Source organism: Eleginops maclovinus, chromosome 2 (genome assembly GCF_036324505.1).
Source record: "Eleginops maclovinus isolate JMC-PN-2008 ecotype Puerto Natales chromosome 2, JC_Emac_rtc_rv5, whole genome shotgun sequence".
Lineage (NCBI taxonomy): Eukaryota > Metazoa > Chordata > Actinopteri > Perciformes > Eleginopidae > Eleginops > Eleginops maclovinus.
Genome location: NC_086350.1, coordinates 22,925,663 through 22,950,701, shown reverse-complemented (window position 1 = coordinate 22,950,701; position 25,039 = coordinate 22,925,663). Strand labels below are relative to the sequence as shown.

General features: G+C 40.1%; 1 protein-coding gene across 1 annotated transcript in view; it reads right to left on the bottom strand.

Moving 5' to 3' along the window:
* Positions 1-25,039, bottom strand: part of necab2 (N-terminal EF-hand calcium binding protein 2) — a 124,495-nt gene that overhangs the window by 47,213 nt on the left and 52,243 nt on the right. Inside the window, exons 6-7 of the mRNA XM_063898679.1 lie at positions 9,481-9,617; positions 8,936-9,060 (exon numbers count right to left, since the gene is read on the bottom strand). Of these exons, the coding sequence (XP_063754749.1) occupies positions 8,936-9,060; positions 9,481-9,617 (262 nt within the window). The remainder of the gene's footprint in view (positions 1-8,935; positions 9,061-9,480; positions 9,618-25,039) is intronic.

Sequence of the window (25,039 nt, the reverse complement as noted above, 5' to 3'; positions counted from 1 at the left end):
TGTTCATTTCCATTCTTTCATCATGAATATTTCATGAATATAAGTGGGAGTTCCAAAGGGGCTGATAAATAGGCTAGTATATCTGTTTATCGGAAGGAACTCAGCATGTATAAAGACAGCAGAAAAAGGTATTGATGGGACCCTGCTTAAGTGAGGTGCTTTGTTTAGCTCTATTTCCAGCACACATTTTAGACAACACACTGGACTCTTTGTAATACGCAACGTCTTAAAGCAATATTGTCATTGATAGAAATTGTTTCTGTAGCAAGAAATACAATGGTTTAGAGGAGCCAGTCTATCTCTTGTGTCATTGCTTTTTCATAATTCATTATAAACAAAGTGTCAACTAGTAATATTACCTTGCTTTACCATGGATGTGTGTCAAGAGATATTTAATCAGAAGATATTTAGAATCAGTTATTACATTTTTAGGTGTTGCTAGAGAGGCGATCGCGAACAAAGTAAACAGGTTACTGATTACATATTTCGGCACGTAACTAGTAATTGTAATGGAATAGATTTTTAAAGTAACCCTTTCAACCCTGCTTATTATTGTCTATATGACAGAAAACCTTTGAAAAAACATGCTGTTCCTCTTTCTTCCCTTGGTTCGTTTCTTGTCTCATCCCTCTGCGCCCCCACTTCCTACCCCCTCTCCTGATCTGCTGTCCTCTATTTATACCCTGTCACACCCTCACAGCTAATTGGAGAGTCCGCAGCCCACTCTTCATTAAAAGCTTTAATGACCAGTCAATTAGGAACTCACACACACACACACACACACACACACACACACACACACACACACACACACACACACACACACACACACACACACACACACACACACACACACACACACACACACACACACACACACACACACACACAGGCACACATCAACCGTAAGCATGGTGTGTAACCATGGAGACTTTTGAAGATAATGCCCAGTGGTCATTTCAATGGACTTAGAAAATAAGTGTCCCGCTTAATTATAGAAGTGTGTGAGGAATTACATCCTTTAAATTTAGCAGCATGGTGAGGGGAGGGGGGTCTCTATTGACTTTCTCTTCAATTACACCTGATTTGTGTTACTCCATCTTCTCCTCATTTAACTTTCAATATTGTGTCAGCCAGTATTTAAATGTGTTCACATGAATCATGACAAAAAAGGTCTCTCTTAATTGAAGTGACTCGAAGGTTCACAGCTATTTGTTCTGTCTTCGTCAGGTCTGTTTTCTTATTAGATACATTTCGGACCTGACGGAACAGACAGCCTAGTAGAAGTCATACCAAAGATACCAAAGGTGTAAACTGTGTACTGCATGTCTAAAAGTAAGTGGACAGATGTCAGGATTGTGTATTGATGTGTTATAAGTCTGACATTTACACCAGATACTGGGGTTAACAGTACATCCCACCTCAACAACGAATGTTGCATAAACTGTAACTCATTTGTAATTTTAACAGGCGTTTCTAGAAAGAAGGAAGTAATTGGCTGAATTTGTATTTTGTGCCTCTACTGTGTTTACATGTTTTAATGTTCAAAAAGGTATTTTGGATGCCCCACCCCTTAGCCTATAATGTATATGTGTTGGAGCGTTAGTTGTTTTTCGTATTGATGTCACTATGTTACGGAGGTAAACAAAGTACAATGGAGTCGTTTCAGACTGTGTGGGAGAGAAACTCCCTCTGGAGGTGACTGGGATTTTAGCCTTTGCAGACCATATGCATGCACAAAAACGTATAAAACACTCTAAAGGAAAGGGGAACCCCCCAAAAAACATAATAGAGCCATCTCAACTCTTAGTATGTTTACAATTGTTCTGAATTCTAACACTTTTTAGCTCTTGCAGAACGTTATAAAACATCTCCAAATATCAAAGTTCTGTCACACTCTATGGGTTCAACACGCCCCAATATATGTGTTTATTTCCAGGGAATGCAATGGAATGATCAAAAAACAAGGGATTCAAGCTGGATGCAAATACACAGGTGTAGTAAGTGGAAAAACAATCTCAGCAGAGGACAAAAACAACACCTACAACAAAACATGTAAGTTCATCAGATTTTACATCTGTCTCAGCAGACTGGAAAACATATGGTGACTCCATTCTCTTCTCCACCACAATCACATAATGTCAAGCACAGCTGGGTTTGCACACACAGATGCACAAATACATGTGTATTTCTAGACTTTAGCATTCAAGAATTGTTATAATTCAAGACGCAAAAAAGCTACCTCTTCCTGAAACAGCTCCTGTACAACCAAAGCGAAACAAAAATGACTAGGCACAGCAGGCGTAGGATTTCGCCATATTGAAGAGCTTTGCATGAGGCAAAAGTTAGAGCAATACTGAAGACTTTTAAAGGGTTAGGTTTTTAATTTTAGCTATGGAATGGACCACCTCTACTGTATGCTTCATAAGAATCTCTGGATAATTAGAATACAGACAGTTCGGGCAGACATGCCACCAACTGAAAAACAATTTAGTAAGATTTAAACTTTTTTTGCACCCAATAACAACAATCAATTCTGTCTTCAAAAGGTTTTCTGATAGACCCACCAAATGCTTGACTGATGAAGGCCCAACCTTGCAGTAGGTGAAATAACAAAGTCCTCGGATGTCTCTAATATGCTGTTTACAACTGAGCCGCAACCTGATTGGACAAACCCCCAGCAAGCTTGTCTAAAAGGGAGATGCTGTTTCACTGCAGTAACAACTCTCCCATGCATGGGTAGCATGAGTCTTTTGTATTCTAAATATCCTATATCCTGTTACATGACATAATGTTGGAAATGATCGATCAAACAAATCTATGTTCACCATGATGTCCATCTTCATTAGAATGCCATCTTAAAAGCTACATTTCCACTTCTTAATCACAGCACCTTGTTTAAACCCCAGGTGAACTATGAGCACATTGTCAACTGTAAAATCATTCGCTACAGAAAAGCCTTGCAATACTTTAAATTCCAAGCAGGACATAATTAACAAACTACATGTTAAGTTACAATTTATTAGCACATTACAATTAACACATTTGCTGTGTAGCATTTCCCCAGTGTGAAGCTAGCCCTGGATGCTATCAGAGCTTTGGCTATTGTTAGCAACTTTGTTCTTTTAAAAATTACATTTTCTCGAATGCATTAGTTAGTCTACTGCTCATAATAACTAATGCATATTCTCTTGTAATGAAAAAAGAAAAACAAATAGTAAAAAACTGTAATATGGTCCGCGCTACATAAGCTAGTTATCTTTGTAAACAACAGTTCAAGGCTTGACAGGTGAAACAGTAACTACAGTAGGGAACACTTAATCACTGTGTATGGTTTTAAAACATACAAAATTGACATGGGGAAAATATCAATCACATCCATTTTACCGGCAAATAAGGACACACGCATTCCTATATAAATGTACAAACATACACACTGACTGCAGCCTGTGAAAGCACTGAACAATAACCTGCATTTCATTTACAATTAAAAGTCTTCAGCAGAGTGTCAGATGCTCTTAGAGGAGATATGCAGTGAAGCGTTGCCCTCAGCAAACACCACAGCATTGGCTGCTCGACTTAAAGGTAGTGGATATCTTGTGCTCTCCTATTTACTTTCCCCCATCTGATTCTTTTCTCGCTATTTGTTTCTTACCCCAGGCGTCTCCCACTCAATGCTTTTTCCTTTCACTCCACTTTCAGTCCGTCTTACTGCAAATATTGGCGTCACGATAAAAATGCAATGTGAATTCATATGACTGCATGTAAGTGGAGAAAAACAATAAGGGAAGAAGAAATGATGAGTGCAGGAGGAATTTGTGCATTATGGAGGAGGGTGGGCAGTAGGACTGAGGAAGAGGGAGTCATTAATTAATCGACTTGTCCTAACTCCAGACAAGGTGCAGCTCACATCAAGGTCCTCATTTGTCAGAGCTTCTTACATATTCACAAAGAAGGGATGGGAGTAACCATTGGCCAAGGAATTAAGGCAAAGTATTTCAAAAGAGTGCTTACTTTGATTTTAGAAAACGCTTTACTTTAAAGGGATTATTTCGATTTTTTTGAAGTGGGGATTTATTAAATACTTTCTTAAAGTCAGTGTATTACCTACAATAGATGGTGGTTGAAACACCCCCAATTTGGAGAAGAACACAAGAGTACCCGCACAGAAGCTAACCACTGTACTGATGTCGAGGGGGGGTTAACAAAACTTATTTAGCCACCTTTATATATATTTTACCTATTTTCATCCAGTAACATTGCTGTCAGACAGCCATTTAACATTGAAGGACAACTCATGGGCATGTTTTCTCTGCTGCAGAAGTTAAGCAGACCACAGCATCAGTTTGGGTCAATATAAGTAAATGTATCCACCTCCAACAAAGGTTGTAAAATGACCAGAAGAGCCTTGCTTCAAATTCCCAAACCAACTAGCAGATGCTTTAATTCAGCAGTGCTTCACAGCTACTGTCCAGCCATTCTGAGGGCAAACAGCTGAGCATGTAGTGACCTCTTGCTATTCTGATACCATTTAGCAGTAAAAACATTTCCAAGGCTGTGAGTCTTGTTTTTACTGTAGCTCAGTGGCTTTTTCTATGTCATGCTGTAAGCTCAAATGTATTGTGGGATAAAACTTGACAGGTGACAGATGTTTGGGTCTGAGGACTGAAAATCCTGGCAGTTTGAGCTGTCATCCCTTGAACAATGGATCCAAAATGAATACTTTTTTATTATATGGAGCACTAGATCTGAAGCACATCAAAACTTAACATGAGCCAATCACAGAAACAAAGTCTGATATGTCAAGTATATAATGTTTGACCTTTCATGCCTGAGAACAGAAAGAAAGAGGAAGAAAAGCTGGTATGATTTTTGCACAGCATATGCTCCAGAAAATATTTTTAAAAGCTTCAAAAAGAAAGGAATGCACATAACCTTCAATCATTTCTTTATAATGACTAGTGGAGCGATAGCTGAGCCTCATGTACCACCTGTGTAAAGCTTTATAATTGGAAGGCATTATGTGAAAAAGGTCTCATCATACTGAAGTTCTTTTTCAGTGTCATGCACTGTTTTGGTAAAACTCTAATATGCAATGAACCTGATTTTCTGTCAGATGATAGAAGATTTATTTTGTTTATTTTTTAGGAAGTTTATATTCTATTCACTTTGAACAGGCTTTGAACATTCCCTTTCAATGAGCAGCAGAAGAAATAAAAAGCAGGCTTATTCAGATGCTCCACTGGTTTATCACAAAGCTCTCTAATAATAAAACACAATAACTATAGCATTTATTCATCCAAGGTGGTTTTCAGGTCACAGAAATAACTAGTAATTTTTATTTGCATGTTTCGGAAATGGTTGTGTTTAGAAATATTATGTAACACGATGCATTTGGAAGCTGTTGAATAAATGATGAGGAATGTATATATTCGGAAAAGCATGTAGGTTTAGTTTGACTGTTTCAGGGTATTACACATTCCTATACAGTATTTACCAGGGGCTAGTTTATTACCCAGCAGCCCTTTGGTCTTCTTTTATTGGACTGCTATGTCACTGTCAGTGGATTCTTGCTCAGATCGTTTTTGTATCTGGGTGAGGGTCAAGGGCCACATACGATATGAGATACTACTCAGCTAAGAGAAAAATATTTCTTCTATAATTCTTTTTTCATGGACAGGTTTATCAATAATTAAGCAGAAAAAGCTTCAAGCTATAAAAGAGCCAACAAGAACTCTGATCCATTTGTTGTTTTTATTTAACTGAGATAAAGATGCGTAATCCCTGCATTTAAAAAAAATGGTTTTAAAAACACCAGGCGATTCTGTTAAAGAAACACATCAACATGAGTAAAATAAACAACAAAGAAACCACTCGTGTGTTAACAGACCATGTTACTCTACAACTATTTAGACCCTTTACAACCGAAAACAGGGGAACCAGCTAGCATTGCAAAAAGTAATGTTGTGGTTGCACAGTGGTTTATTAATAGACTATTTTAAGTCTTCAAGAAGTTACTGCACCCATTATACATAGTTTGTACTGATAATGAATAAATGCCCCTAAACGGACATCGGATGATCTTTTTTCCAGTTTACACTGATTAGGCTTAGTTTAACTAGCTGGTGTTTTAGCTTCCTATTAGGCATACAGACATGGCAGCGGTATTGATGTTCTGATCTAGTTCTCACCCAGTCAATAAACACATTACTCAAAATGTCAAATTATTCCCCCGAGTGCAAATAAGGAACCACATCCAATTTTATTAAGATCAATTACGTTTTCCGTCAACAGCCATATGGAACTATATCAGGGTCATAAGTTTTGATCATTAAAAAACATATAATTCATTTCAAAGTTCAAGTTTTCATCCTGAACTTTGAAAAAAAACAATGATGTATTCAAATTAAAAACAAGTATTTAAAATGTTTTTTGGGTTGAATATTATTTTGATTCAGTTCAGCAATTTTTTTGGAATAAATAAAATAGGTATTTTCATATTTCACTTTTATATATATTTTGATATTTGAATTCATGTTTTTTTTCAGTTGCAGATTTTACATTTTATATACGCGATATTTGCTCCATAGATAAAGTATAGCTCCATACAGCTAACTATGAATGTATGGCATGTGAAGTTGGCCTTGTCCAACACTTTGATAAGGAGGGAAACCTTATAGAAGTCTATTAAAAAATGTCCCTACTCGTCACTGGATTTATATCTCAGTAAACATTTTCCCACTGTGTTCATGGTCTTACACACTAGTTTTAAGTATTTTCCAATACTGGCCTACACTGTTTCAGACATACAGTAACACAAACACATTTTCCCTCTTAAAATCAGGAACATTTATCTTTCTCCAGTGTTTATGTTTATGTGAACAGGGTGGGAAAAAAAACAGTTTTGTCATAGCACAGTGCGTAGCATGTCAGAATATATATCTTTAAAGATGAAGGATAAAGGGTAAACTGTTCTTTGGCAACGCGCTGTCATCGAGGCTGTTTGAGAATAAAAAGCCATCGTAGAAGATCAACCTCAGCTCCATTGGTCATTCCCTAAATCAATAATGGCTTTGACAACAGCACCATTGTTCGCTCTATAGCACCAGCGACCTTTTCCATTTCTAAATAGACCGCATAGATATTTCTGATAAGGTTCTGATAAGTGTGCTGTTGGTGTTTCATTGCAGAAGATATTATTAACTAAACCCCACAGCCTTTTCATGTCAATAAATCATATCCACTTTACATTTGTGGCGAGTGTTGTTTTCCAGTGCAATTGAAGAAAGAACAATATAGGACAAAGGGGAAGGCAGCTAGGCCAATGGTTTTGTATGGGTAATATACTTGAGTTCATGAATGCTTTAAAAACATGGCCTCCTTTGCAATGCATTCTGTGACTTCATTGGTGTGTAAATGATTATTCTGATATCTATTATTTGAGAGTAATTGAGAAAATGTACTATTTATTTTAAGTATTGCAAGGAACACTATTAGCAGTAATAGTCAACTGATTTCTTATTGATTCTTTCTGAAGCTAGAGTGATTTCTACTGACAGAGCAATGAAGTTGAATTGACATCATTACTAGTTGATGCATTGACACAGCTGATTGAATGGTGCAAAGGACAAGCTGTCAGTTGTGCAACATGCATGAGCGTGTGAACTTTGGTTTCATTCCAGAATCATAGCTAGAGTACAGTATATAGAAACAAATAACAAAACATTCTGAAGTTGTTGTTTTTAAAGCTCAAGGACACACAGGTTGTATTTTGGTGATTCACAACATTGAATAGGGTATCAATGACAACACATGTTATAGATAACCAGTGCTAACAGCTACCAGACGTTGATAACTTGTGCTTTTACTATGCTTTCTACTGTACATTGATTACAGCAGTCGAATATAATAATGTACGTATACTGAAGTACTTTTCAAGTACTTGTAATTTACTGTGATTATTTTAATATAATGCCTCTTTATATTTCTACTCTACATTTTGTAAGCCAAAATTGAACTTTTTAGTCCACTAGATTAACCTGAGAGCTGTAGTGCCTTTAAAGATTTAGATTAATAGCTAAGTAAAGAAATTCTTCCACCTATATGGCAATATGTAAAACAGATGTAATGGCAATGTCATGTTAACCACAGCTTGTCAGTGTTTTTCAGAGTGATTTTAAGTTGTCTGAACACCTTTAACTGACACTTGTTAAGAACAACATCTGAGGAGTGATTGATTTGGTTTGCCCTATGAAAGTTTCTATCTCCACAAGCCTTGACTCAACTGTGTTTGAATTTTTTGTTTGAACCTTCTTCATTTAAGTTTGTGTTGCAATAAAGTGAAGCCATATCTCGACAAGTTTTGAAGTGTCATTTCTGCAGCAAGCAATTTGTTGGAGTGGGCGTTAAGTGTTGAGGCGAGCTTGCGTTGCAGTGTTAACCACCAGCTGGTGGAGGAAGAGAGAGAGATGGAGAGGGGGAAGTTTACAGAGCGAGAAGGAAAGAATGATGAGTGTCCAGCATTTGCTCAGAGGGAATTACCAGCTTCAATCAATTTGTGTCTGTTTTAGGAACTGTAACACACACACACACACACACTCCATAAAAAAACAGCACTAGAAAGCAGGTTTAAGTGTTAAGTGCTTACTGGCCTCATCTACACTTACAAGTTTTACTTTAACACTTTACGATGAAGCCATCTCTCTACCTTCCCTTCCTTTGCTTTGGTCCTTCTTATTTCTCATCCCCTCAACTTGGAAATGTGCCTCTACTCGCCCCTCCTCACCTCAATTCCTTTCTAAACCCTGTTCCCTATACCAGTTTATCCGTGCTGCCCTTTATGCTGTAGGAAAGCTGCATTAAACCTGTGCAGGTGGCTGATTAATGTGGATAGAAGGGATAAGTGTGCGCGCGTGTGCGTGCGTGCGTGTGTCACCTGAAGCAGTGTTGACGGTCCTGACAGCCTCCCTGGCGCTGACTCTGTTGTTCGGGGGATAGTCAGGGACGGTGTTTTCATTGCGCCTCTCTGACATCCGTGGGCTCACCTTGGCAGGTTGATGACTGAAAAAAACAGACAAATGGGAAAAAATATATTTATTAGGATATTAAGATGGAAGGGTGAAGGATAAAAAAATACGGAGTGAGGAAGGAATATTGAAATAATTAAGAAGTTACTGGAGGATCCACAGGTGATAACCAATATGAACAAGGGAGAAATAAATAGAGGGTGAAAACACATGTTTTTTTCACTATGATTATGAAGAAAATCAGAGGCTGATTGTTTTTTTTTTGTGTATTTGCCCCTGAGTGTGCCAGTATGTGAGTGTTTGTGGGAGCGACAGACATTTTAATCAGAAACCATTTGTGCTTGAATCACTGCCTGGTCTTGATTTTGGCTGCTGAGTATCTGAGTTTTACAGATAATGCCATGAAACATGTGTACACTCATCAACACACAGTGAAATTCTCATTGTGACTCACCGTGATTGGCTGTGCTGCTCATCAATAGCGTCCACGGCACTCTCCACAGAACTCAGGAGAGACTGAATCTGATTGGCCGATTCCTTCAGCAGGAAACGTGTCACAAACTGCTCCACGTTGGTTCCTCTCTCATATACCTGGGTAAACAAAAGAGAAAAACATTTGTGATTCTTTATGTCATTTTGATTTTAAAAAAAAGGCTTTAATCCAAGGTCTTTCACACATCAAAATGTAGCTCAATAGCATCTTTCTTCATCCTGTTCCTGCAAAATCTCTCTGAGTTCTTTCCTTGCCTCCATTTGACGGTTCAAAGGCTTCTCAAGGTAAACAGGGATTGTTCCTCCTCCTTATTCACTGTAGGAGTTTGGCCTTCATTTAAAAAAAACCTTTAATACATTTTAGCCTGAGCTTACAGTCTGGCCTTTAGAAAATTGATTGGTTTGACTGTACCAGCAGGAATAACAAAAGGCCAGAGTGAAATGTTGTCCACCTTCTCTTTAGCATTATGAAAAAAGAAGCCTTTAAATCAATCACATCTTAAGGTGTCATGCTCAATCGCTACTTCAAGCATCACTGATCCCACACACAGACAGCTCATACAACAATAGGCAAGATGCGTATTGATCTATGGGATATCAATTGTTTTCATAGACCTGTACAAAATGTTCAAATGCTACAATGGCACCTTGAGGGAAAATCTATATGTTGCCATGGCATTTTCCTGACCGACTATTATTTCCAAATCAGAATCTTTTTGTTATTTAAAAAAGGTAAATTGCTCAGCGTCTTAGTCCTATTGCATGAAAATGTAAACCTTTCTAGATGCAAACAAAAGCTAATGGCTAATTATTCGGCCAAATGAGAAGATTAAACTTCCCTATTTTTTACGACTATGATAAAGGCATGACCAATCCAACTCTCCGTGTGATGGCTTTCCCTGATATTTCCAGTCTAACCATAACCAACCCTACCAACAAAGACAACAATTACTAGCCAATCAGAGGCAGAGTAGGGCAGGTCATACTTTATAGTTTTATAGTGTAATTCTAATTATTAGCCATGTGCTTCTATATGTTGCATGGAGTGTGTGTATTTTCAGAACAATGGGCATCTCTTTTATGAATAACGGGCTGTCATAGAGATGGGACTTTTTAAATACTATTGGGGATTTGGAATAATGGCCCTGCAAGACAATGGACAGTTCCCATCTTTTCAGGACCTATATGAGCAGATGGAAGTTTTTTAACTGTAGCAAGACTTTTCAAAGTGAGAAATGAAAGAAGAGATGACATCCTGGCAACAATTACAAAGGGTTTCAGAGCTGTGCTGCTGAAATTGTGAAAATGGGGTGCTGTCAGAGGAGTTAACAGTAGCAGATAAGACTGGAGCACCTGCCTTAACTCTGAGGACCTTATCGCTGCCACCTTTTATTATTCAGGGATTTAACTGTTCAACAAAAACATGTCCCCCGAACAACTGTCCAATTATAGTTAAGCAACCCTAACTATACACACTGCAGGCCTTTCAAGCTGCTCTTTTTGAGACTGTGTGAATAAGGGTGTACAAAGCATAATTAATAATAGTTTGCAGAATGGTTCACATTTAAGGCTTTTCAAAAATCTAAAACCCAAGAGCAATAATATTAAGAGTGAATTAAACACCGTGTTCGTCTGCTCTCTAGTTACAGTCATCTGCAACTGTTAGCATGTCTGGCTAACTAGCTTCGTTTCCACACTGCCTCTGAAGTAACACTATGTTACAAAGGGGCAGCAAATTAATAACTTATAACATACTTTTTTTTAAGGTTAGACTGAGAATAATACCATACATTTACAACTTTCACATACAATGTTTAGATATTGCCAATTGTTATATGCTTGTATATGTATGCGGTTAGTCCTCATCTTTAAAATGCTAACTTTTGTTTCTCTCTTTTTTTTTGAGAGTCAACGTTTAAATTGGACCTGACTAGCGTAAACAGCTTGCTACAGGTGATGAAAGATCCTAGTGACAGATGCTTTTTTTGGGTGAATAGACGATCGCTAGAAATAAAAAGCCTCCTTCTGAAAAAGTCTGCCGATGTCTGAAAAAAAGCTTGAAGGTGTACAGTAGAAAAAATGACAAATGTGGGTGGGGTTTATCAAAATGGAATGGACTTTGGAGCTTTACTGTAATATTTCACATTTACAGATTAAAATAAACTAAACTTCACTTCGTCAGACGCCAGGCCATAATTGACTACATGTAGAACTCCAGGGAGCAAAGTCAGTCATTCGAGTCAAGACGACTATCAGAAGTCACAGTGCAGTGATTCAGAGAGACAATTAACGCGACGACCAAAAGCTCCCACGAGACGCAGAATCAAAAAGGACATATTGACTTCAACAATAATCAATGGCTATGACATACATGCAAACAGGCCTACAAACACATCCTCACCTTCCTATGTGTGTCTTCACAACAACCAACCAAGATGAATCACTCTGATTATAACATTTAGGATTGTGGCACCATTTTTGTCATTTTACCCTGATGATTCACTGATGTTGAATACCAAATTACAAAAAGGAATGTTTTGTCAACGAGATTACAAATGCATTATGCATTTATTATGGGCATTTAAGTCATAAAATAAGGAAATGCTGATCAATTCTTGATACAGCAAGTAATTTATTTAGCATATTGAGCATTCTGATTTATTTCTCTACAGAGTTATGCAACACTAAAACACTTAAACAAATAAATAAACTAAAGAATTCACCTTAGACGGAATTCTAGAAATTCTTGTGTATATTGACCCTGAAATAATTTAGAATGAGTATTTTGCATGAGTTCAGACCATAACTTTGAAAGCTTGACAGCTTATGCACCTGGAGTCCTATTACATTAGATTTTAATGAACGTTATGGTGCCACTGCGGCAGTATGCATCAGAGAAGCCCTGAAACAAGATTTGAGAAAAATGGAGAAACATACATGCACATTTAATTTAGATATGAAATATAAAGAAACACTTATTTCAACCCAAAAACTTGCAATCAATTAATCAATTAATTTGAACAAGAATAAAAATGTAAAGTTTGGCAATTTGGGTTGAGCTGTGGTAATATTTCAGGCTAATTTAGTTACCTTTTAAAACCAACATCCCAGCAGTCACACTAGCATTCCTAAGAAAAGTGCCACTTTAACACAATTTTTCCAAGTGAAAAAGCCTTCTAAAAAATTAGCAGTAAGATCATAACTGAACAATTCTGGACAAAGTGATTTACGCTTGGTCAGGTCGACATAAGAGGATCCAATAAGACACTCAAACCGCTGGAATACCACTGGGTCAAAGTTGTTCCCTGCCGTAATTACGGAAAAAAAGCATTATTGAATAAGAAAAAGAAAAGCACAACACAGGAATAATAAAGGTCTACACTAGGATCGTGTAATAAAGTAGGATCCAAGGCCTTAACAGCTAATGCTCTACTCGGGGAACCTTATGCCTTGTGTAGTTGATCCAGTTTCGGAAGGAATTTAGCATCAGCCAAATCCAAACCACAGTAGACTGATTCAAAAATACTGTGCGTTTACCTGCTTGAAAATGTAGATTCTATTTAAGACATTTTCTCCACAGTTTCCTTCTTTCTTCCACTGTCTGCCTCTCTGTCCTCTGTATGTGTCTATCATACTGTCTTCATCTCCTGAGTGTGTCCCATGGGTCCGGCTACAAAACCTGGGATAGAAAATCTGTGATCTATAATTCACACAGATCACTGACCCGGGAGGAGATACACTGTCTCTCTTCACTGGCTCCCTGAGCACACACCAGTGATGAGCTACAATAGTGTGTATTCTTGTGTAGGGTCCATGTGTGTGAAAGTGTCCGTCTATCTCAGATCTGTGTGTTTCTAAGAATGTGAGTTCAAGGCAGGAGGAATGAGAGCATATTCATGTGCTGATCTGCCTGGTTTTGTGTGAAGATCAATGAAAGAGATCTCAGCTTATCACCTGGAAAGTTTTATTTTTTTTACACACATTACAAAACCCTCATGTTCAATGGCTTGCACAGGCAAAACACAGAGCTGCAAAAAGACCTGAAGCATGTCTAGGTGTGTTTTTCCCAAGTGGAGGTGACAGGTGTTTTTGATGCAATTTATGAAATGTTATCTACAAGGAATATTATGAAGGTAGTTATGGTGCAAAAAGCGAGAGCTTGTAAAACCTGATGTGAGCACCTGTAGAGTACAATGTGAGAACTTGCAAAAAAATCTGAGCTTGTGTGCATACATTTACACTTGTATAAAAATACCCATGTATATGTGAACAAAATTTGAAGTCACAGAAAGAAAAAAAAAACGTTTTGTAGCTTGTAGAAAAAAATGTAGATAAAAAGAAGAGCCGGTTCGGAACCACAAGAGCACTAGCACGGAGCTAGAACTGGAACTGGTTTGGTGGGAAAGGGGCATATGACTGTGACTGTGTGACTGACTCGAGTTTGCTCCTCGTCGTTCTGATTGCTCCACCCCTTCGCTCCATCCCCCCTCCCTCCCTCACATCTACAAGTGAAAATTACTTTAGCGACACATTCATCACAAGTGTATCTAAAGTGAAGGCGGCAGATTCGCCGATTTATACTGCCACAGAGCAGGTTCGTGAAGTTGTAAGGACTGATTTGAGAGGTTGTAATAACCAAGTTGCAGTTGTAATGGAAAATATTTTGAAAAAATATATATTTTGAAAAAATATATATTTTGAAAAAATATATATTTTTCTGCGAGTGAAAATTTCATCACTAAGTTCATTTTTTTCCTACAAGCTACAAAACGTTTTTTTTTCTGTGACTTCAAATTTTGTAGACAGATACGTTGATATCTTATACAAGTGTAAATGTATGCACACAAGCTCAGAATTGTTTCCTCACATTGTACTCACATAAGGTTTTACAAGCTCTCGCATTTTGCACCATATCTACCTTCATAGAATAAGTGTCAGTGGGGTCACTAAGCCTGTCAGTGAGTGTACAGGGTTGTTTCAGATCTCATGAATTTCTTCTCATCTTCCTAAGACTAAACGCAACAAATCTCGTCATTATTATCCACCTAAGCATCTGCAGACAGAGTCTTTTGTCATAAGATGGCGGCGGCTGATTACAGAGGGTTGTAGGTGGTAATCAGTGATTATAGAGGTTGGGCTAGTTAGGGGAAATTATTCCATCTACAGTGGCTCAGATGGAGATAAAGGAGCATAGTGGAGGGCTGGAGTTGACAAGGATGAAGGCTGATAATGTCACTCAGATGGAGTTTAATGGACCTTACAGAATGTTTCTTTGTATTTGTCTTGTCAATTTCACAAACAAATCACTTACTTAAAAAATAAAAATAATGGACAAAACCAAAGAAACTACAGTTTACACAATGAATTTCATAATCGCTCTCATATACTATATTTGCATCTTAACATACGAATACCAGAAGCCTTAATGTTGGTAAATGTAATGACATAAGAAATGAATTATATTTAAATCATGAGGTATACAGAGCTAGAAGGAAACATAAAGGTACGTAAATTAGACACTTGACTATATTTAACAAATTAGAAATGACCACCAAAAGTTTCTTGCTTGGATTTAAAATAATTACATTTGTTACGTAACTCAACTTGTAACTCAACGTTGTGTACGTCACGTAAGTGTGTAACGTGAGTAGTTTTGGACTCACTTGTGACACAACCCCATTCTCCGTGATTAAATTCCTGTGGATGTTTGCAATATTCATCCACCACCTCCCTAAGCAGACCAGACTTTGTCACACTTTAATTCTTCACCTGACTTCCTTCTTTCTACCGCCAAAAGTACAGGTTCCATTATATATCCAGTGTCAGCATTTCATAACACAAACTATATATATTGACATTATATTCCTGGAATTTATTTTTCTCCGAAATTGAGATGGCAAAAAAAATAACCAACTATTCTACTACTCCTGCATTTTACAGTGTACACAAACAATCACTGTTGCTATTTGTCAGCCAATCTGTCTTCAGTCATTTCAATAAAGCCACAGCAGGGACTCTTATTGATTTTATTCACTCTGACAAACTGGCCCCTGCCCTTTGCAGCATCCATCAATCTGTAATGATGGGGTACTGCATAATGCGACACTGAGTAGCTCTCTCCTTCTTGTACAACATCCAATCAAGATTAATGATTGGAATCTTATAATTACGCTTGTAGTGATGTTTAGTCTAAATAATGGCTTTCCAATGTGCCATTACAAGTGTTGGAGTGTCAAGCATGACACATTCAGAAGGCGTTGCAAGCTGACCATTGCTGAAGGGTAGGAGAGGGAATGAAAGAGTTGATATTGATCCACTGTTGAGAAGAATAAAGGCCTTTTCCTTGCACCATATTTAGGTGCGAAAATAAAATACTCCATAGAAAAAAACACCCCCAGTTTGACCTATGACATCATTGACAGGTTAAATACCAAACCATTAAAGCTCACAATACACCTTATTCCCTGACATTAAAGGTTTAGAGCGTATTTAGTGTTAAATATATGCAGATATGGTATGAGCATTTTGTTAACAAACAGTAAAGCCTTCATATCTACTTAGGGAGTGGGTAATCTTTCACAGAGCCCACTGTTCTTACTTTTTAGAGGGTCTTCACTTTTCATTACCTCAAGGCTACCGTCATATTCGGCACATTTGTAATACTGCAGTAAAAAAGGCTCATGTTTGAATTTCGATACTCCTAAACTACTGTTATGCTAAGGTTGGCCTCTAAGCACAGCAAAGATCTTGAAAGATATGACTCTGTTACAATGGCTTAGCACTCGTCTCATAATAGGAAGGGTGAGAGAAAGGTTATTCAGTTGGATGCAGCCGCACCCGATTGAAATGTAAATTTGGAACATGCAATGCAAAGAAATCTTCCTAAAACTGTAATATTATTGGCACATCCCACTTGTGCTTATTTCCAATACCATAAGGAAGAGAGGAAGAGCATAGAAGCAGAGGAAGAGTATAGATTATTGGCTCTGGCATATAGTGGGTTTCTTTTTGCACTACTTTTCAATGGTTCTTCAAAAAGCTTCGAAATGACTTTCTATTTCGTTGATCTATGCTTTTGCCATATAAATAAATGGTTGTTGTTTACATTGAAGAGGTACTGCAGTCTGCTTTTGGAGGCTTCCTTGATTTCACAACTCTAGGTATCAGGCAGTATTGTTTCTGTTCAGTAGATCTCTTTCTGGTTGGATAGCAGAGGTTTGATGAGTTGGAATGCACAAGGGTAGCTGGCTGGCTGGCCCACTATGAAAACCCCCACAACCCTGCCTCAGTTTCACACACCAACCAATTAAAATGGTATCCTAGCAACCCAGTCAATATGTCTCTAAGCAACACCATTTTAACAGTGTGCAGGAAATGATATTTGAGCAGCGGACGTCTCACACTGAGAAAGATATTACTTTGAAATGTCTCTTCTTTCTTTTCCCTGTCCTGGAATCCCTCAGTAACCCCAAACTCTCTCCCTCTCACGTACACACACACACACACACACACACACACACACACACACACACACACACACACACGCCCATATCTTTTTTCACTGTAGCATCCTCATGTTATGAAGACACACTGACCAGTGAGTGTGTGTGTGTGTGTGGGGGGGGGAGAGAGAGAGAGAGAGAGAGTAGTAACCACCCGCTGCCTTTCCTTTGGAGACATCTATCAGTCCATTAGCAGGACACTAACCTGACTGGACACACACACACACACACACACACACACACACACACACACACACACACACACACACACACACACACACACACACACACACACACACACACACACACACTGCATCTATTCTCTACTTGTGTTTTGTGGCCTCAGTTTGCTCTAGCTCCTTAGATAATATAACATTTTCCCCATAGAATTTGAATACAGTAGGCCTACTAGTATACAGTATGTGCAAGCAGGTAAAGGAATAACTAAAGCAGTTTAGGGCGTGTTTCACTTTCGGCAAATTTGACTCACTGTGGCCTCAGCAGCACCTCTATGAATATAAGTAGGGAGAACTCAAGAATGTATCTTATGCACACAAAAAAAATGGGGAAAAATGGAATCCATTAATATATATATATATATATATATATATATATATATATATATATATATATATATATATATATATATATATATATATATATATATATATATATATATATTGGTCCAACCCAAGTTATGCCAAGTTCACAATACACAATTTTTAGCCCAATCGGCCGCTCCTAGATGGATTTTGGAGCTCGGGGACGAATCGGCGTTAAATCGGCGCTCGGCAGTCGGCATTTGATCGTTATGTGTGAACTGCTCAAGAGCGAGGTGAGAGACTGCCGACGCCTCCCCGACGCCCGACAGATATCTAGCAAGCTAAATATCTGGACCTGTCGGCGAGTCCAAATCCTGTAGTGGGAAAAGGGTTGTACCTGGTAATGGGTGCGCCGACGAGCTACAGCCAATGAGACCGCAAGACACGGGGTGAGGAAAAGCCCCTGGGATGAGCTGCACAACTTTCAAAAAAGAAGAAGAATCGTTGTCCTACACAACAAGTGTGGCAATCCATTCCTTCACCCATATTCTTTTCTATTTCCTTTCCTGTGTTATTTCAGCACAAAGCATCGCACAAACAACTTGCACCGCTTGTTTTCTTCTGACGTCATGTTGACTGTTGACAAAAACTTCCTTTTCGCGCTTCGTGTCGCGTCATTGTGTAGGCCTAGTCTGTGCAAGGCATTAGTCAGGGCTTCCCATAGTGCTAAAAAATGACAGTTTGGTGTGTATTCTTTTAAAGGAACTGATTAATGCTAACTGATTTTTTTTACACCAATTTAAACAAATCATCTAAAATATAATACTTTGTTGCGTAACTCAATCAGTATAATAAAAGTTACTGAGTATTAAGCTTAGCTTTTTTTTATTTTTACTTTTCCTGAGCGAAGCATACTTCACACGTAATTTGTTCAAGACTTCCTAAATAGTAATAATGTAATGATAATTTCAGGTTTTGAATTTTATAACTGAGGAAAATTGTGTTGGAGCCTTTCAAATCGACTGTTGGCTTGTTTGGATCAAACAAATAATAATGTGTCAGCTTCTGGTAATGAAGAGGTGTAATGAGAGCTGTATTTGTGATTCAGACAGGGGTAATAGCAGCCTGTTTTATTGACTGAAAATCGCGTATGCCGTCAGTGTTGAACATGGCTATAAAAAAGGATGATGCATTACCAAATATTTGGATTTATTGAAGAGTTTTAACCGGAGGAAGTGACAGTTGGAAGTGTGGAAGTGGTAAACAGAAGGCAGAGCGCCTGAGTTTGTTTCTAAACAGACGGCGAGTATCAGAACTATAGAGACTCTTCCGATATCCTGCCAGCCTTCAGAGAGGGAGAGACAGGAAAATGGAGGGAGGCAGGGCGGATGATGGAGGTGGAGGGGAGAAACAGAAGGAGGAAAGGAAGTTGCTTGAATAAGCAGGGAAGGAAAGAGGAAGGAAGTGACAAAAACTGGAAATTCAGAGACAAAAAAAGGGTTAAGAAGAGAATGTAATGTAGACTATGTTTCAAGGTTTCAAGGTTTCATTGGTCATATACACAACATATACAACGTATACAGTGGGGCAAAAAAGTATTTAGTCAGCCACCAATTGTGCAAGTTTTCCCATTTAAAAAGATGAGAGAGGCCTGTAATTTTCATCATAGGTACACTTCAACTATGAGAGACAGAATGAGAAAACAAAATCCAGAAAATCACATTGTAGGATTTTTAATGAATTAATTGGTAAATTCCTCGGTAAAATAAGTATTTGGTCACCTACAAACAAGCAAGATTTCTGGCTCTCACAGACCTGTAACTTCTTCTTTAAGAGGCTCCTCTGTCCTCCACTCGTTACCTGTATTAATGACACCTTTTTGAACTCGTTATCAGTATAAAAGACACCTGTCCACAACCTCAAACAGTCATACTCCAAACTCCACTATGGCCAAGACCAAAGAGCTGTCAAAGGAGACCAGAGACAAAATTGTAGACCTGCACCAGGCTGGGAAAACTGAATCTGCAATAGGTAAGCAGCTTGGTGTGAAGAAATCAACTGTGGGAGCAATTATTAGAAAATGGAAGACATACAAGACCACTGCTAATCTCCCTCCATCTGGGGCTCCACGCAAGATCTCACCCCGTGGGGTCAAAATGATCACAAGAACGGTGAGCAAAAATCCCAGAACCACACGGGGGGACCTAGTGAATGACCTGCAGAGAGCTGGGACCAAAGTAACAGAGGCTACCATCAGTAACACACTACGCCGCCAGGGACTTAAATCCTACAGTTCCAGACGTGTCCCCCTGCTTAAGCCAGTACATGTCCAGGCCCGTCTGAAGTTTGCTAGAGGGCATTTGGATGATCCAGAAGAGGATTGGGAGAATGTCATATGGTCAGATGAAACCAAAATAGAACTTTTTGGTAAAAACTCAACTCGTCGTGTTTGGAGGAGAAAGAATGCAGAGTTGCATCCAAAGAACACCATACCTACTGTGAAGCATGGGGGTGGAAACATCATGCTTTGGGGCTGTTTTTCTGCAAAGGGACCAGGACGACTGATCCGTGTAAAGGAAAGAATGAATGGGGCCATGTATCGTGAGATTTTGAGTGAAAACCTCCTTCCATCAGCAAGGGCACTGAAGATGAGGCGTGGCTGGGTCTTTCAGCATGACAATGATCCCAAACACACCGCCAGGGCAACGAAGGAGTGGCTTCGTAAGAAGCATTTCAAGGTCCTGGAGTGGCCTAGCCAGTCTCCAGATCTCAACCCCATAGAAAATCTTTGGAGGGAGTTGAAAGTCCGTGTTGCCCAGCGACAGCCCCAAAACATCACTGCTTTAGAGGAGATCTGCATGGAGGAATGGGCCAAAATACCAGCAACAGTGTGTGAAAACCTTGTGAAGACTTACAGAAAACGTTTGACCTCTGTCATTGCCAACAAAGGGTATATAACAAAGTATTGAGATGAACTTTTGTTATTGACCAAATACTTATTTTCCACAATAATCTGAAAATAAATTAATTAAAAATCCTACAATGTGATTTTCTGGATTTTTTTTCTCATTCTGTCTCTCATAGTTGAGGTATACCTATGATAAAAATTACAGGCCTCTCTCATCTTTTTAAATGGGAGAACTTGCACAATTGGTGGCTGACTAAATACTTTTTTGCCCCACTGTATGTTGGCAATGAAAATCTTATGTCGCATGCTCCTCCAACAACTCAACATACATGGTGCAAATAAGATAAATAAAATAGTGCAAAAAGAGAGAAGAATATTTACAATAACAACAATAAAGATTTGAGGATGTGAAATATGTGGAATACATTGAAAGTATTTAAACACTTTACACTGTTGAATGAGGAGGTATGGACGGATGCATATATTATGTATAACAGATGTATATGGCAGATATGTATAATATATAGATATGTGTGTGTGTACTATAAACAGATGTGAGTAGACATTCACAGAGCTCAGGAGTTCAGCAGTCTTATAGCCTGTGGTATAAAACTGTCCCTGAGTCTGGTGGTCTTGGTCCGGATGCTGCGGTACCGTCTGCCAGACGGCAGCAGACAGAACAGATTTTTGCTGGGGTGATGGGGGTCCTTTAATATCCTACCGGCCTTCTTCCTACACCGCTGGGTGTAGAGGTCCTCCATGGATGGCAGCTCCGTCCTGGTGATGTGCTGAGCAGTTTTCACCACCCTCTGTAGAGTCTTACGGTTGAGGGCGGTGCAACTGCCATACCAGGCGGTGATGCAGCCAGTCAGGATACTCTCGATGGTGCACCTGTAGAAGTTGCAGAGTATCCTGGAGTCCATGTTGAACTTCCGCAGCCTGCGGAGGAAGAAGAGCCGCTGTCGAGCCGTCTTGGATATGAACCTGGTGTGATGTGTCAATGTCAGGTCCTCACTGATGTTTACCCCGAGGAACCTGAAGCTGCTGACTCTCTCCACAGGAGTCCCGTTGATGGGGATGGGTGTGTGTGCCTCTCTCTGCCTCTTCCTGTAGTCCACAATCAGCTCCTTTGTTTTGCTGACGTTGAGATGGAGGTTGTTGTCCTGGCACCAAGATGTCAGGGCTCTGACCTCCTCTCTGTACGCCGTCTCGTCGCCGTCTGTGATCAGGCCGATGACGGTCGTGTCGTCAGCAAACTTGATGATGGTGTTGGAGCTGTGTGTGGCCACGCAGTCGTGCGTGACCAGGGAGTAGAGGAGAGGGCTGAGCACACAACCCTGAGGGGCTCCGGTGTTGAGGGTCAAGGTGGAGGATGTGAGGTTCCCCATCCGCACTGCCTGGGATCTGCCCGTTAGGAAGCTCATGATCCAGTCACAGAGGGCGCTGTTGAGCCCAAGGTCCCTGAGCTTAATGATGAGCTTGGAGGGCACAATGGTGTTGAATGCTGAACTGTAGTCAATGAACAGCATTCTCACATAAGTGTTCTTCTGGTCCAGGTGGGAGAGGGCAGTGTGGAGGGTGAGGGAGATGGCATCATCCGTGGACCTGTTTGCTCTGTAGGCAAACTGCAGGGGGTCCAGTGAGTCAGGGAGGGAGGAGGTGATAAAAGTTTTGACTAACCGCTCAAAGCACTTCATGATGATGGAAGTGAGTGCAACTGGGCGGTAGTCATTGAGGCAGATGGGTTTTGTGTTTTTGGGGACAGGGACAATGATGGACTCTTTAAAACATGTGGGGACTACAGACTGGAGCAGTGACCTATTGAAAATGTCTGTGAACACATCTGCCAGCTGAACTGCACACACCTTGAGAGCACGGCCAGGGATGCCATCAGGTCCAGGAGCCCTGTGTGCGTTGATCCTTTTCAGAGATCTACGCACATCTGCACTGGTTAAAACCAGTGAGCAGGGATCCTGGGCCTTCTGTGCCTCCACAGCCGGGGGCCTCTCAAAGCGTGCATAAAATGTGTTCAGTTCATCTGGGAGAGATGCAGACACTTCCTCAGCACCACTCGTTGTCCTTTTGTAGTCTGTTATTGTTTTTAGTCCAGACCACATGCTTCTGGCGTTGGAGCCCTTGTAGTTAGACTCCACCTTGTCCCTGTATTGTCTTTTCGCACTGCTAATAGCTCTCCGGAGTGCATACCTGGAATTCCTGTACTCAAATCACCGCCGCTGTGCGCGATGGCCCGTAGTTTAAGTTTAGCTTGGACCTCGCCGTTTATCCAGGGCTTCTCATTTGGGAATGTCCATGTACAGTAATCCGCGGCACAACGTCATCGATGCATTTGCCGATGTAGCAAATGACCGCGTCAGTGTGTGTGTTTATATCGTCCTCCTCAAACACACACCACTCCGTGATGCCAAAGCAGTGGCGGAGAGCAGAGTCAGACTGCTCGGACCAACGCTGCACTGTCCTCGTCACAGGTCGGTCCCTCTTCAGTCTCTGCCGGTAAACGGGGAGCAGAAGAAGAGATATGTGGTCTGACTTGCCGAAGGGGGGGTGGGGGAGGGCTTTATATCGATGCCGGAAAGGAGACATGGTCCAGTGTATTTCCACCGCGCGTGGGGAAGCTGACGTGCTGATAGTATTTCGGCAGGACCTTCTTCATGTTGGCTCTGGTAAAATCCCCGGCCACAATGAATGCGGCCTCTGGCCGAGAAGTCTGTCCTGTCGATAATCCCATACAGCTCCTCCAGCGCTGTGTTGTTGTCAGCGCGCGGCGGAACATACACTGCTGTTAGAACAACAGATGTGAACTCCCTCGGCAGATAAAAAGGCCGGCATCCGATCATGATGTGCTCTAGGCTGGGAGAACAGTCCGAAGAAATGATCTCCACATCTGAGCACCACTTGTTGTTAATCATGAAGCACACACCTCCTCCCTTGCTCTTCCCTGAGTTTATTGTCCGGTCCTGGCGATGAATGGAGAATCCGTGTGGAGCAATGGCGGCGTCCGGTATCGTGGGGTCGAGCCAAGTCTCTGTGAAAACCGAAACATTACAGGTCTTAATGTCCCGTTGAAATGCCACCCTGCTACGGAGTTCGTCCAGTTTATTATCCAGGGATTGGACATTTGCCAGAAGTAAACTCGGTAGAGGAGGCCTGTTTTCACGTTTCCTCAGCCTGACCAGGACCCCGGCCCGGGAACCTCGTGGTCTCTTCCTCCTGCGCTCCACAAGTAGAGCTCCAGCAGGTAAACACAGAGACTCTCCATTGTTTGCAGGTCGTCGTGGATTATTGCTGTCCACCAGCTACCTGATGTGTAAAAGTTGTTTTCTATCATATTGGATGATAGGGCTCGCTTGGGTGGTTTGCATGTTGCAAAAAAAGTTAAAAACAACCAACAAAGTAAAACAATAAAAACACTAAGATGTGGAGTTGTTGAGGAGCTCGAGACAAGGCAGCCATCCTCGGCGCCATCTTGCTTCTGGACTATGTAACCATTCTGTTTCTTTGTGTCGGTCCCTCAACTCTAAATCCCTAAGTAGACTTACTCTCTTTTCCTTTCCCCCAATCACCATAAATCTCTCAATCTCTCTCTTCCACAAACACACACTGAGTCTGTCTTTCTCACTCCTACGGTCCTCTGCATTATTCACGCTTTGGGTGTAACCCTCATCAGTCAACACACACCCAGCTGACAACACAACACACACTTTCTTTTTTTTCACTGTCACACACACACGCACGCACGCACAAATGATTCATGTCCACATCATTAACAGTAGTGGGAGACAGTGAGGATGCAGTCAGTCAAACACTTTGGATTGGACGCTTACATTGTCCACCTGTCAGTCCTTTTTTATGACAGTGTGTTGCATAATTTACGTGAATACAGCTGGAAACAACTTGAGTTTTATTGAAATGAGTCTATAAAGATGTAGAGATTTAAAGAAATGTCCTAAGCTGATATGAGAGCATCTGCAGGGTCTGAACATCTGTGCTGCTCCATGGGAAGACGGGCCGAAGGAGCCTTGTGGGAATTGGGGAGGATTGGACTAAAACAAACAGTCATAGCAGCTTAAGTGAGTTTAATACATTGCATTTGTACCACTACCTCCAACAGCTAATATAGAGAGGTGCAGGAATTAGTCCGGATACGAGTTAGCATTCTACCACTTCTGGTTCCCTTGTCAGATAATAAAAAAAATGTTGTGATGTGTCTTTGGTCAAATGCCTGAAATAAGGAAGTCTACTAGATTTTTTCTACAACATTAAATACCCCACTCTTGAATGTCTAAAGCTTCTATGTGTCTTCAAAACAATGAGTGCTAAATGATCACTTGCAAGACATCCAGGAATATATAGTTATTAGCCATGTTGCTAGGAGTTAGCTGACATATTGATACCTAATGTAGGTTTTCACACTAAATATGATGACAAACAATGAAGGTAGCGTTAGCTTCATTAGCATAAAGTCTGAGAACAGTGGAATCAGCAGGCCTGTTTCAGTCAAATGGTTACAAAATCCATCTCCAAAGTTTTTACAGGAAGCTACGTGCTAGA